The sequence below is a fragment of the Rhagoletis zephyria genome, unplaced genomic scaffold (genome assembly GCF_001687245.7).
Source record: "Rhagoletis zephyria isolate East Lansing unplaced genomic scaffold, Rhagoletis_zephyria_1.1 Rzeph_scaffold_00677, whole genome shotgun sequence".
In the NCBI taxonomy this organism is placed as follows: Eukaryota; Metazoa; Arthropoda; class Insecta; order Diptera; family Tephritidae; genus Rhagoletis; species Rhagoletis zephyria.
Genome location: NW_016157761.1, coordinates 17,112 through 31,209, shown reverse-complemented (window position 1 = coordinate 31,209; position 14,098 = coordinate 17,112). Strand labels below are relative to the sequence as shown.

Genomic DNA, 14,098 nt, shown 5'->3' with positions numbered 1-14,098 from the left:
TGTTACACGTTAAAAAATCAATCGGCTTCGCTTTTAATTTTCAATGCGCTTTTTGAAAAGCTTGCAATTGCCTGAATAAAAACACAAAACAAAAAAATTTATAACTACAACCATATATTTGAGACACATATGCATATATATACAAAAATATACATACAAAATGGTCACATAATTTACTCATAAATTGCAAATATAACACAAAAGAAAGGGCAAGTACCTGAGCAAGTGAGGCGTAATATACAAAAGCACAAAATTGTATAGGCAAATTTTTTGCAAAGAAAAAATAGCTACTAAATAGGAATAAAAAAACTGATTTACTTTTGGAAATTAGTCTGAGGAGAAATTAATTATGTAAACCATAAGGTAGATAAAAAAAAATATATAAATAAAATGTACTTTTATGTTAAGCTATTTCTTATTTTGCAATTCTCTTTTTATAAAAAAGTATAGAAAATAGCTTTCGTTGTAGTATTGCATGCCCAGTAGTCTACTAAACCATTTATTTGTAATTTAGCACATAACATTAGTATTCGTAGTGTACAGACATATTCCTACTTATCCTACGCAGCCTTAAGCAGGGATCACACGATTTGTACATTTGTACACAAAATGCCAAATTTAGATTTGTCCACATTTGCGCATTTGGATAGCGATGTACAAATGATTTGTTTTGCGATCAGACGATTTGGCTGCCAAAGATCCAAATGATTTGGCACACATTTGCGCACAGCAGTAAAGTGACAAATATTGTCCACATTCATTCACACGATTTAACCATTTGGTCATAAATACTTAAACAGCTGATCCGGTGTCAACCATACTTTTGCATTTAGGATTTCGTGAGATTTGAAGTGAATAAACAAAAATAATATATACGCACAGGTACTCAGAATTTTGAATACACCCTCAAAGATCTGGGCTGAAGGTAAAAAACGTGTTTTTCATAGGTTGAAGCATATACTTGCTCGTAACTTTACTTCTGTTTGCCCGATGAAAAATACTTACATATGCCATTTAAGAGAAAACATTTCGTTGTTTACAAACATTTATAAATGGTTAATTTGTCTTGAGAATGGGCACCCTATGTATGTATACTAGTTAACAAAATAGTCGGACAAGTCGTAATTTAAAATGAAAAAATTTTAAAAATTTAAATTTTGCATATCGATGGCTGAGTGGAAGATCGACCTATCTCGGAAGCCAGTTCAAAAACGCCCTGTCTCTGAAAATTTTTCAAGAACGCCCTACTTCAAAGTTTGATTGAAAAACGCCCTATTTCAGAATTTGGTTGAATAACGCCCTATCTCAGAATTCATTTCAAAAACGCCCTATCTCAAACGAAAAAACATTGAAAATAAGCTGATTTAGGGCGTTTTTGAATCGGCAGCTAAGATAGGGCGTTTTTCAATGAAATTCTGAAGTAGGGCGTTCTTGAAAAGTTTTCTGAGATAGCGCGTTGTTAAAAAATTTTCTGAGATAGGGCGTTTTCGAACTGGTTGCCGAGATAGGTCGATCTTCCACTCAGCCATCGATATACTCTGTAAGATTCCTTTCAGTGATCGGACTTCTACCACATTGTTGTAGATCTGCCACTTTTTTGAGCACACCTACCACACAAGGTCTGAAATCTACCACATATTCGCGTTTTTGAGTAGTTTTATTTTTGCTCAACATAATTTTCTTAATTTTAAGAGCAAAAATTGTCCAACACTAAACACTTACAACAGGCAGAATGGGAGGATAAAATAAACTGTAAAATAGCAAACTTTCTCAATATTCAATTTTTCGACATCAAACATGGTTTTATTGTGTTAAATTGCAAAATATATGATTTATAAAAAGAATTAATAGTGAAAATGATAAAAACCGGCGATTTTTGTGAAAGCATTAGCAAATTTCAGTGCATCTCACATTTCTAAAGCGTTGTTTACTTTTACTTGAGAATTGTCAAAATCGGCAAATCCCAAGTAGCATTTCTGGAACGAGCCACATTTGTTCGCTACATCGTGATGTGATAAAAAGAAAAGCTGGCAGCACTCTGCAAGGTTGCAGAAATATTTCAAAATATGTTCGAAACTGTCAAAGAAAAAAATTGCCAAAACCAACGCAATTTTTATCAACTTCAATCTTGCAATTTATTATACTAAAATTAATTTTGTTTTAGATTCTAATTAAAATGTTTGCAATTTAGGAGAAACCTTGCAGATTTTTTTTATTTTTTGCACAAAGTTTGATTCAAAACCTGAGATCTACCACATTTTTTTGAAATCTACCACATTTTTTTTTAGATTCTACCGCACAAATTTTTTTTAAGTCTGATCACTGATTCCTTTGCTATTTCTTAGGATAAAGTATCAATTTTAACATTGTTGTAAGCAGCGAAATGTCTTATCTTGAATCACATACATAAATACGTATTTTTCACCGGGTAAACAGAAATAAAGTTTCGAGCAAGTATACCTGTGCGTCACCCCTTGAAAAACGCGGTTTTTGACCTTAAGCTCAGATTTTGAGGGTGTATTTAAAATTCTGAGTATGCAGATTTTACTGCTTGAATAGACCTACAAGTGTGAACCTCGAAAAAACTATATAAATTTTTTTTTGTCATACAGTGTAATTTAGATCGTCTTTAATAATCTGTATATCGTCGTTTAAAGTACAAAACCGCGTATCAACAAAATGCAAAGCCGCCTATGTGAGGTTGCATAAATTATTATCTAGATAGTAAAAACACTCATATTTCAAAATGGTTCTCTTTTTTATAAAGCAATCACATTTCAGGATAGTATATTTCAGGACGAATGGATAAGGATTGAGCCAACAGCTTCTGTAAGCAAATTCAATTTTTGGCAGCAAATGTCAGTTACGGGATTTTGCAGAATGACGATACGCGGTTTTGTACTTTATACGACGATATGCATGTATGTATGTATATGTGTATAGCCAGCAAAAACTGCGGAAAGAGATCCGAAAACTGAAAGAAAGGTGAATAGTAAAGTGCCACGAAGGGTTGTGAAACGAATACTTTTCGGGTTGGTTTTCTGAAATTTTTCATTCTGAACTTCAAATATGCTTTTTCATAGTTAATTATACTCAGAAATTAATTATACTTTTAATATGTTCGTCTGTCGCCATAAGAACCTGGGACCTCATGAAGGTTACAAATAGTCGCACGCTTCTCTGCACACTCAGCTACTGTCGAATACGTATATGTACATGTTTTCAAATGTTCAGTTTGAGCAAATATTTTAAAATTATTGTTTTCAAATAACGTGATATTTTTCGGTAGTTTTCGGATACGAATATTATATTAAATATTAAAATTTTACCAAAATTGGAAAAAACAAATGTTGACAAGCACGAAATGGCAACACCGCTCAACAATATTTGTATATTTGTCACTGGCATTTGTCATCAAGTGGCAAATCAGATATTTGGTCATTTGCGTAATTTTTATTTGGCTTATGTAGCAGCATTGCGTTCACACGATTTGGCCACCAGGGTTGTTTTTCATTTGCCACAAGAAGGCAAATATTTGGCTTTTCTGATAAATGACAAATGTAATTTAGCGTTCACATGATTTGTCTATGAATTTGACAAATTTTTAGCCAAATGTACAAATCGTGTGATCCTAGCTTTAGAGTCGTTTCACACGTACCAGTAGCTGGTTAACCGGCAACAGGTTTGCCAGTACAAAATATGTGTTTTTCGCCGGGCACTGGCTTGTATGAAATCTCGAATGGCTGTACATACATTTTGAGCCGACAAACCGGCTGCCGGGTAAACGAAAACCTGAGCGTGTGGAGCAGCACTTATCGATTAAAAAAAGAAAACTATTAAAAAGTCATAAAATTAATAAGCTTTGGGTGAGATAAAAATTTTCCCTCATAGCTGTCTTAAAAGCTTGTAATAGCCACTCATTTTTCAAAGCCTATTCTATTACATTAAAAATATATATATATGTATATAATGCGAGCAATTCAAGTGCCTTCTGTTCGTTTAAAAATCACCAAAAATGGTCACACAATTTTCGTCTTTAACATATTTGCCACTCTGAGAAACCGATAAAGTACTCTTTTCTGAGAGATCTCCAAAAGTCAGAGGCACTGTCTGAATTTCAGATAAATGAATAAATATATTTAGTCACATATTAAAATCTTTTAAATGCTCAGTGTTCTTAATGAGATAATATATTTTTCATTGGAGAAGTTATGCTCCTACTCTTTCAAAGTTTACTGGATGGGAAATGTAAAAAATAAAAGCTTGTACTTAGATTGCCCTATATAAAATTTTATACCACATTTTTTCGATGAATTATTGTAGTTTTTTGTTTTTTTTTTTTAATAATGAAGATATTTTCACATAACTACTTTCGTGAATGTCTGTAAACATGCCCATGCATAAATAATCGTGTATAAAGTACTTGCTGTAAATTTTTATTACATTTTCGTCTACTACATATTCGTATAAGTACATAGAAAATACATATCGTATCTACTATGTCAAACTATCGAATGTGAAATTTTTTCACATTTTTTTTTCCTTTTCGATACCTTGCGCATGCGTTTAGAATGGTACGTCAGTTGGAAAATCGTCGAATTTCCGATCTTTTTAAAAGCAGAGATGCTGGTTTTAACAAAGCGTGGAATCCCACACTTTTTGCTAATGACAACATTTTTTACAACAGTTTAATTTTCACATTCGATAGTTTGACATGGTATCTAGCGACGATATACTCACTGATTTAACTCAATTCGAATATTCGCACACTTCTCGCTCTTTCAAATCGAAAGATGATATTTCCAATTCCAATACATGTTTAATATATTTTTTAAAANCCTTTTCGATACCTTGCGCATGCGTTTAGAATGGTACGTAAGTTGGAAAATCGTCGAATTTCCGATACTGGTTTTAACAAAGCGTGGAATCCCACACTTTTTGCTAATGACAACAACATTTTTTACAACAGTTTAATTTTCACATTCGATAGTTTGACATGGTATCTAGCGACGATATACTCACTGATTTAACTCAATTCGAAAATTCGCACACTTCTCGCTCTTTCAAATCGAAAGATGATATTTCCAATTCCAATACATGTTTAATATATTTTTTAAAACTAGTCAAACCTTGACATTCGCGACATTTCCAGTAGATTTTGGGGTTTTCTATTTTCGTTTTTCGCTCCTGCTATAAAATAATGTATAGTGGAAAGATCATCTTTTGATTAGACACTTCTCAATTACACTGGGTCTTATGCATAAAGAGTGAGCTTTGGTTGAATTTTAAGCTTTTTATTGATAGAAAAAGCTCAACTGAATGAGCTGAAGCTCTTTTTTTATGTGTAAATCCTACTATTATCTCAATTTTCCTCAGATTTTACAATCACAATTCCTCCTTTGATTCGTCCTCACTCACAAATGACACTCAAACATAATATTTCACTCAAACACTTAATCACACTACTCACTCACATAAACGTTTTACTCAACCCAAAGGAAATTGTAGTCGAGCACAAGCAACTCACTCAGGCATATAATTCAATCATAGTTGGACACCTTACAGCAGTCACTATTGAAACAGGTACCACGAGAGAAGCTCTTTTAGATCTTTCTACAGATTTCATGGTCACGATCTAAGAGTAAGAGTAAGAGTAAAAGGCTAGAAACAGCTGAGCACACGTGCCTGCGAATACTAATACTATTTTATATTGATAAGCGCCGTGTAAAAGCTCTCTGTCACATCTGAGCACGGACTTAGATGCAATTTTTGTTAGTCATTGGTGAATTCGACTACTTTGGATCGTAGAAGTATTCTACTTCCTGCTCTGCTCGAAATATGTATTGCTCAATTTTTACTCAAACCGAACAAATAAATAGTTTTTAAGAAATCTTCACTACATGAAAATCTTATCAAACAAATAAGAAAATCAGCGTTATTTTAAAACAAGCCATTTTGTACAGCTTTCAAACAAGGGCTTAAACTCAATGTAGGCATATTTTCATTCAAGAAAGAGCAGTCCACTTATTGGTTCTAGCTAAGGCTTTTCAACTGTGGTGAACCATTAGAATGCTAAAGTTAATAGACATAAAAAAAAAATTAAGTCACTCATATTGGTATCTCTTACTCACTCAATGCCACTCAATTTCTCTTCTTTTTTTACTCAGTGCTGCGACGTTCTTTCAAACTCTTCGCCGCACATTTTTCAGCAGAAATTTTCTTTCTCGTTGTTAACCTGACACAAATAATTTGAATATCAAACTACACCAAGTTTTTTCTCAATGTACCTCTTTTAGCAACGCTCTTATATCATTTCAATAATATTAAAATTTTTATTTTGTATCAAAAATGTTTAATTTAAATGTGTTTATGATGCTTTTCTGCTTTATTTTGGGTAATTGACGAGAGCAGTGAGAAAATAGTCAAATACATATAAATTTACTACTAAACAGCAGTTTAGACGAAGTTTTCTTAGCTGCAATGTTAGAGGAATATTATACATAGTAGAAAATTTAATTGAATGCGACTTACATATACTTATTGTCACTACGAGAAATAATTTTTTTCAACAGAGCTCCTGTAAATGAAACGAACCGCATCAAAATTGAAATATTTACCTTAAAAAATTGTCTAATAACATCTAGGAAAAGGTCTAAAATTATGTAATGACTTTTTTAAAGTAATTTTTACTAAAAATATTTAATATTAGAAGAATTGGTCAAATAATTTTTCGAAACAAAAAACTTAATTTGAAGGGAAATAGTTTGGAGTAAACAAAATAAAATTAAGAAATTTTTTAACAATTATTTTTAAACGATTTTTTAACATTATTTTGTAAAAGAAATTTTAATATCTTAAATAAATTTTATATTTTTTCAAATATCTATACATTTTAGACCTAATATTTAAAAAGTCTTCAAAAATATGAAAATTTCCAAAAAATTTTAAACACAAAATCTTAATACATACTTAAAAAGTTTCTAGATATTTGAATTGTTTTTATTATTTTAGTGCCAAAAATATTAGATGTTTAGGTAGAACTTTTTCAATTATTTTTTGTAAAAACAAATCAAAATATTTGTAAATATATTAAAAAATAAATAATTAAATATTTTGAATTTTTTTTTCGAAAAGAATTCAAATATTTTTGACTTGTTTTTATTTTTTATATTTTTTGCACCAAATATAAAAGTAAAAAAAAAAATTAAATAAACATTTAACATTTTATAATGTTGTTAATGTTAACTAACTTATATGAAAAAATTAAAAATTTTAAATAGTTTTTACTTTTGTTTTTTTTAAGATATATACATATGTACATATACATACCTACATATGTATATTCTGGTTATTTTTTTTAACTTTAAAACGTTTGCTATACATTTTTGGTTACAAATTTTAGTACAAACTGATTTAGCTAGGAAAATAAAATTTAGTATGTAGATCAGTTTTTCACAAAAAGTCGAACAAATGCGCAAACCAAGAAAATTAATTAATTTCAAAATATATGCACTCTATACATTTCTCAATAAAGATTTTAGTTGCATATGAAAATTTTTGTTGAAATTTTAGAAAAAAACTTAGAAAAGTTACTCCTTTTGTGTTGGGAATTAATATTTTTATTTAAGGATGTTTACTAGAAAATTTTTTATTAGGAATTTTGAAAAAAAATCATGCATAGCATATTTAGTCTAGAAAGGAACGTATTTTTTTCTTCAAAAATTATGACTCAGAAAAAGTATAACACACATACGAATATACACATCCGAACATTAGCAAGTCTCCATTACACTGCAAGAAAATATTCCTAATGTTTTTAAAAGTCATATACATATGTATGTACATACCTAAAAAATATATTCAAAATTTCTAAAACACCAACCAAACTCAATACCTTTTTTCTCTCGCTCTTTCCGCTCTCTTTGTTTTCATTTTTTTATTTTACGCTCCGTGAAAAATATATGTATGTATATGTGCTAACATGCCTTATCCAATCCTTCAAAACCAAAAAAAAAAAACATCAAAAAATTGTGACGCGCCCCAACCAAAAAAATGGCTACTAACCAACTACATAAATAACCTGCACTCGCTACTCGCTCGTAAATGTACCCATAACAAATGTGCGAAACTATTGAAATTCGAAAAAAAAAAATTAACAAACAAAAACGAAATGGTATTCGAACATGTAAATCGAAATTTACAGCAACTACTATTGTGCGCCACGCAGAGTCTATTCACTTGTGATACACAACAAGGTGGCGCCGCGCAGGCCAATGGCAGTTCACCAACATCCATACAGGTATGGGGGGAAATTGCATAATTTACATACTAAGAAAATAGCTAAGTATTTATTTTAATTTAGAAGAAATTAAAACGCATGTCTTTCCACTAATACTTTTTGAGCATTCACTATTTTACAAATTTTGTGATCAAATGCTGAATTAAACAACTTTATCTCGTTTTCTTTTTTTTGTTTCCCCCTTTTTGTCGCTCTCTTTTTTCTCTATCTCTCTCTGCCTATCTCTCTCTCACTTTCACAGGCACCTGCACCACCACCCATCATCGATTGCAAATCAAATCCACCTGCCTATTCGTTCGTCCAAGGCTGGCAACTNATTAAAACGCATGTCTTTCCACTAATACTTTTTGAGCGTTCACTATTTTACAAATTTTGTGATCAAATGCTGAATTAACCAACTTTATCTCGTTTTCTTTTTTTGTTTTCCCCTTTTTTCGCTCTCTTTTTTCTCTATCTCTCTCTACCTATTTCTCTCTCGCTTTCACAGGCACCTGCACCACCACCCATCATAGATTGCAAATCAAATCCACCTGCCTATTCGTTCGTCCAAGGCTGGCAACTACTCTCGCTGGCCGTATCGCTTTTTGTACCCAAATCAAGTCGTCTTTTGTGGTATTTGAAGTTACATCTGTCACGTAATGCGGACACGAAGACCGAGACTGGCAAGTATGCTGCTTATTGTGAACGCGCTTTGGAGCGGACGTTGAAAAATGGCGGTCGCGAGACAAAACCCTCACGCATGGAAGTGCTGTCCATATTGCTGAAGAATCCATATCATCACTCACTGCCACACGCCATACCGGTGCATATGATGAACACCACTTATCAGGTAAGAAAACGGCTAATTTAGGCATTCTATTTAATGATGAAGTGTTCATTCGGATGGCCCAAAATTTTTTGATTTTAGATTTAGATTTATGGCCCCTGATGTCATGAATTGTGATCAGAAAATGTTGAGTTTACCACATCAAGAAAGTTGTTTCCAAAATATGTAGTGAATATAAGAGAGGTCTAGAAAAAAGTCCTGCTATAGCTCTTCAAAAATTGCGCTTGTCTGGTATACATAGCTGTGGTTAGACATCATGGCCGGACAATATTCGTTCAGAGCGCGCAAATATCGCAGTTCACAGATGACTACGTCCTGCCTTGATCTCGAGATTTATTTTGTAGAACCGAAAACCAGCCACGGTTTTTATCTTCTTCGAAAAATCCGTCTCAGTCAAGTTACCCAAGAATTTTCTATTAAATAATGCTATTGAAATCAGTTGACAATGTGGAGGAAAGCCTCAATTTTTTCCAAACCGAAAATTCTCTTCCATATTCCTCCTTCAGACTCCCAATTCAAACCAACTCATCTAACACCCCTCTCACTATTGTCCAATCAATCCTGTCGAAACTACGAGTTTTCGGGAATAAATTTACAAATTAAGGCAGGGCTCAGCGAGCTCTATATGATCTGTCTGTTCGGACTCTTAGTGCCCAAGGAGCTTCAGAGTTCCAAGGTATCATAAGGCTAATATTGGGGCAATACTTACATAACACTGGAGTTAGCAACTAAAATATTCATTCCCACATAGCCTTAAATCTACGCCGTCACACTAACTTCAAAATACTTACTATCTTTCTTACAGGTCGTCTCCTTCGACGGCTCGACGACGATCGAGGAGTTCCAGACCACACTCGCGCAGGAGATTGGCACACGCGACGCTACAAATGGTTTCTGCCTCTTCAGCGACGATCCAATTGAAAAAGATCTCGAACACTATCTCGATCCGCTTGCCAAACTCTGCGACGTCATCTCCAAGTGGGAGACTGCCTTGCGCGAAAAAGGTTCTGGCAAATTTGAAAACACACGCGTCATCCAATTGACCTACAAGAATCGCCTCTACTGGCGACACACCGTCAAATTCGAAACAGACAAGGAACGTCTGCTATTTTGCTACCAAACGAACTCACAAATAGTGCAAGGACGTTTTCCGTTGTCGCGTGATCTTGCGCTCGAGTTGGCTTCGCTGATGTCACAAATCGACATGGGCGACTACTCGCACGAAAAATCGCGCGGCACGGGTAGCAATGTGGGGCTGAAAGCGCTCGATAAATTCTATCCTTATCGCTATCGTGATGCACTCAGTGCCGAGCAGCTGAAGGAGGTGCAAGAGCTGCTCATTTCGAAATGGATGCTGCTGAAGGGACGTTCGACACTCGACTGTGTGCGCATCTATCTGACTTGCTGTCGCAAATGGCCCTACTTTGGCGCCAGTCTCTTCCAAGCCAAGCCGCGTCACTCCGATCAGGCCATGGCATGGCTAGCAATCTCCGAGGATGCGCTCAACGTGCTCGAACTCAGCTCGATGATACCGATAGCGCGTTACCCTTACACGTCGGTTATGACTTTTGGTGGCTGTCAAGATGACTTCATGCTGGTCGTCTCGAGCGAGGATACGCTGGCGGCATGCGGCCAACAGGAGCAGAAATTACTCTTCGCCATGAGCAAGCCAAAGATACTTGAAATTACGCTGCTGATCGCGGACTACATGAATGCACTCGGACACACAGTGCCCGGCACGCCACAAATGAATACACTTACCCGTAATGGGTCACATCGTTCGTTGCGCACGCGACCAGCTGGCGGCACAGGTACAGGCACTGGAACGGGCACCGGTACCGGCACTGGGCTAGGTGGTTGTGGCACTACCACCGCCGGCATGTCGACCAATGNATCACATCGTTCGTTGCGCACGCGACCAGCTGGCGGCACAGGTACAGGCACTGGAACGGGCACCGGTACCGTCACTGGGCTAGGTGGTTGTGGCACTACCACCGCCGGCATGTCGACCAATGCCACCACAACGGCGCACAATACACTCAATTCGCATGCCACGCACACGCTTAATTCAACACACTCACATACGCTCAGCTCGTCGCATTACAGTGGTGGCGCCACGCATACATTAGGCGGCGGCAGTCATCAGGGCACCATGAGCTCCTCACACGGACACGGGCACCATCATCAGCCGGACATATTGAAGAGTACGCCAGATCATCAGCGCATAAAGTAGAGAGGTTGAGAGAGTGGGTGTATGTACATAAAAAGAAATGCTATGTGTAGAAAGTAAGCGATTTATCAACGACATAAGCTATGTTAAGCTTGCGAGACGTCTACATTTTTAGCAAGTTGCAGACAAAACAAAGAGCTGGTTTGCTGCTTAGCCTCTTACTATCTCTTTTTAGCGATTAGGTAATTAATACCCAGCTTGAACCAGGTTTCGATAGCGAACAATATATTCCACCTAAACACTCCAGACCAATCCATCCATTTCAAGTAGATTTCCATAATACCATTTTTATTTCCTAAAAGATACATCCCCGTTAGCTTTAGGCTAAGCTCTTACTGTAGTGTGCATACAAATGTATGTACAATTCTCTAAACTCTTAAAAAGCCGCGTTTCCTGACCCTTGCGAAAAGTCAGTTAAAATATGGGAGACATTTTGTTAATTGGAAATTTCTTCCAGATCCCTGATCAATGAACGTAAGTCTTCTTAAATCAGGAACTTGTTTTAGGAGTCATCAGATCGTAATCGAGGAAACAAGACTTTACTAAGGGAAGGTTCCTTAGAAAAAGATACGTAGATAACAGTCGGTTCTACATGCCGCAAAGTCTCCGCTTTTACGCAAACAAGAACTTATTTTTCTATGTAAAAGGAAAACTTATTTTTCATGGATTGAACTCCACGAGGTGTAGATTGCATACTTAGATATGTTTCTCCTCAAAAATACCATTGTGGTCAGCTGATTAAGGCAAGTGACATTTTGACTAGTTTTGGCTATATTTCTTGTTTGTTTTTTGTTTATTTAATGTTTATATTTTTTTTTAAGTCTCGCCCACTAAATTCTAATCGGTTAAAGTGTAAATTTCAAGACGCTAGAAAATAAATTATGCTCGACANTTAAGTCTCGCCCACTAAATTCTAGTCGGTTAAAGTGTAAATTTCAAGACGCTAGAAAATAAATTATGCTCGACAATTTCGTTTTTATGGGAAAAAATGCCTAGCACCATCAGCAAAAAAAAATATGTATTAAAAATCTACTCGATTTTCTGGCATCTTGAAATTTGCACTTAACCTACTAAAATTTAATGAGCTACAAAACTGCATACCCAAAATTTTTCTAAAAATCCGAAATAAAAAGTTTAAAGTTTTTGGGTGCAAATGTTAAAGTTTGTTGAATTTTCATAATTTTTGTACGAAGTTTGAAATGTGGATTTATGTGGCGCTGGCTAGGTAAAGTGCTAGACTTTTATAGGAAAAATTTAAACATTAAATAAACAAAAATTAAAATAGCCAAAACTGGTCAAAATGTCACTTGGCTCAATCAGCTGACCACAAGTGTAGCTCTATTTATAAGCTCGTTGAGATATCCATAGGAAATATATATCAGAACTTTTCGCCCTTTCTACGTGCCACGCAATAAGAAACGCGGACTCTTTAGAGAGCTTTTTCCATGCAGTCTTCTCTCTCATCCACAGGAGAGCAAATTGCATATACACATCTATTTTACCTGTGAGGAAATGTCAAAAAGTTAGAAAAATATAATCTATAAAAAGTCCTTTTCTTACTCGAATATTAACCTAGGTACATAAAAATAAAAACAAAAAAAATTTAAATTTTTTTTAAGAAAAAAAACAAGAATCGAAAGTGAACTACTATGTTTCCTATTTAGAATACAATAAAAGCGAGAACGTTGGCGAGAAGTTGATAACTACGAAAATTAAAACGCGAATATCGGTAAATTAGTGCTGTTGCAGCTGTGCAAGATAATACAGAGGAAAGCTTTGGAGCTTTAGAGTTAGTGCGGTCTTTAAGAGAAGTGAAAGCTTTATATACATATATTAAAATTTTGTTTTTCAAGAGAATAGCCTTCTATTTAGCATAGAAATCAAATATTGAGGCAATTAGGATGAGCTATGCAGCTTCGTTAGTCGATGTTCCATTTTTACCACTATCATAAATTTTCGCATAACTTTTGACTCAAAAAACCGGAATCCGATCATAAGCTTGTTTTTTAGAGCTCAAATTTAGCAAAATGGAACTTTTTAGAAGCTCTAAAAACGTTTCAACTTTTAAAAACTTTTTTTAATCAGTGGCGTATGGAAGGAGCTTTAAACTTGTGCGCGTCTATATAAACCACTGATGGGCACTGCCTTGCCCGCGGGCAAAGCTCTTTTAAGCTTTCTATACATTTTTTATAGGCGCGAGCAGATTAAAAGCTCTCTCTGCCCATGGCCGATATAAACTATGTATAATGCTTAAAAAAAGCTCCGCACGTGTGTACCTATTAATTGGATATCTCAAAATTCAAAGCTTCATAATTTGCAGNGAGCAGATTAAAAGCTCTCTCTGCCCATGGCCGATATAAACTATGTATAATGCTTAATAAAAGCTCCGCACGTGTACCTATTAATTGGATATCTCAAAATTCAAAGCTTCATAATTTGCAGAATAGTGACATACAACCTAAAAATCTCGGAAGCTTTTACTGAAATCTCAATTATTGTTGCTTTTCCACAATAAGTTTTTCATTAAAAACGGCCTCGGGCTCAATAAAAATTGTTGTTGCTAGCCAAAGCTCTCTGATATGAAACAGGCATGTATTTAGTTTGATAGGAGAAATTTGATTCTAGAGAATATTTCCCTCTTCAAACTTAACAAAAAAAGAAACATTAGAGCTTTAAGTTTATGATTTTAAAAGTTTCAAGCAATTTCTTTTGGATAGCTATGGATTAAAATAATTTAATAGGA

At 34.8% G+C, this 14,098-nt stretch overlaps 1 protein-coding gene across 10 annotated transcripts in view; it reads left to right on the top strand.

The window, feature by feature from the left end:
* Nucleotides 1-12,163, top strand: part of LOC108361003 (uncharacterized protein CG43867) — a 174,599-nt gene extending 162,436 nt beyond the window's left edge. For 7 of the 10 annotated variants that reach the window (XM_017613527.1, XM_017613534.1, XM_017613533.1 and 4 more), the window contains 5 exons: nt 8,204-8,299; nt 8,541-8,604; nt 8,851-9,128; nt 9,931-10,978; nt 11,102-12,163. In XM_017613527.1, the coding sequence (XP_017469016.1) occupies nt 8,204-8,299; nt 8,541-8,604; nt 8,851-9,128; nt 9,931-10,978; nt 11,102-11,358 (1,743 nt within the window). In that variant the 3' untranslated portion in view covers nt 11,359-12,163. Of the gene's footprint in view, nt 1-8,203; nt 8,300-8,540; nt 8,605-8,850; nt 9,129-9,930; nt 10,979-11,023 lie in introns of all 10 variants that reach the window. The other 3 variants (XM_017613532.1, XM_017613531.1, XM_017613528.1) reach the window with 2 other exon arrangements.
* The last annotated feature ends 1,935 nt before the right edge of the window (nt 12,164-14,098 follow it).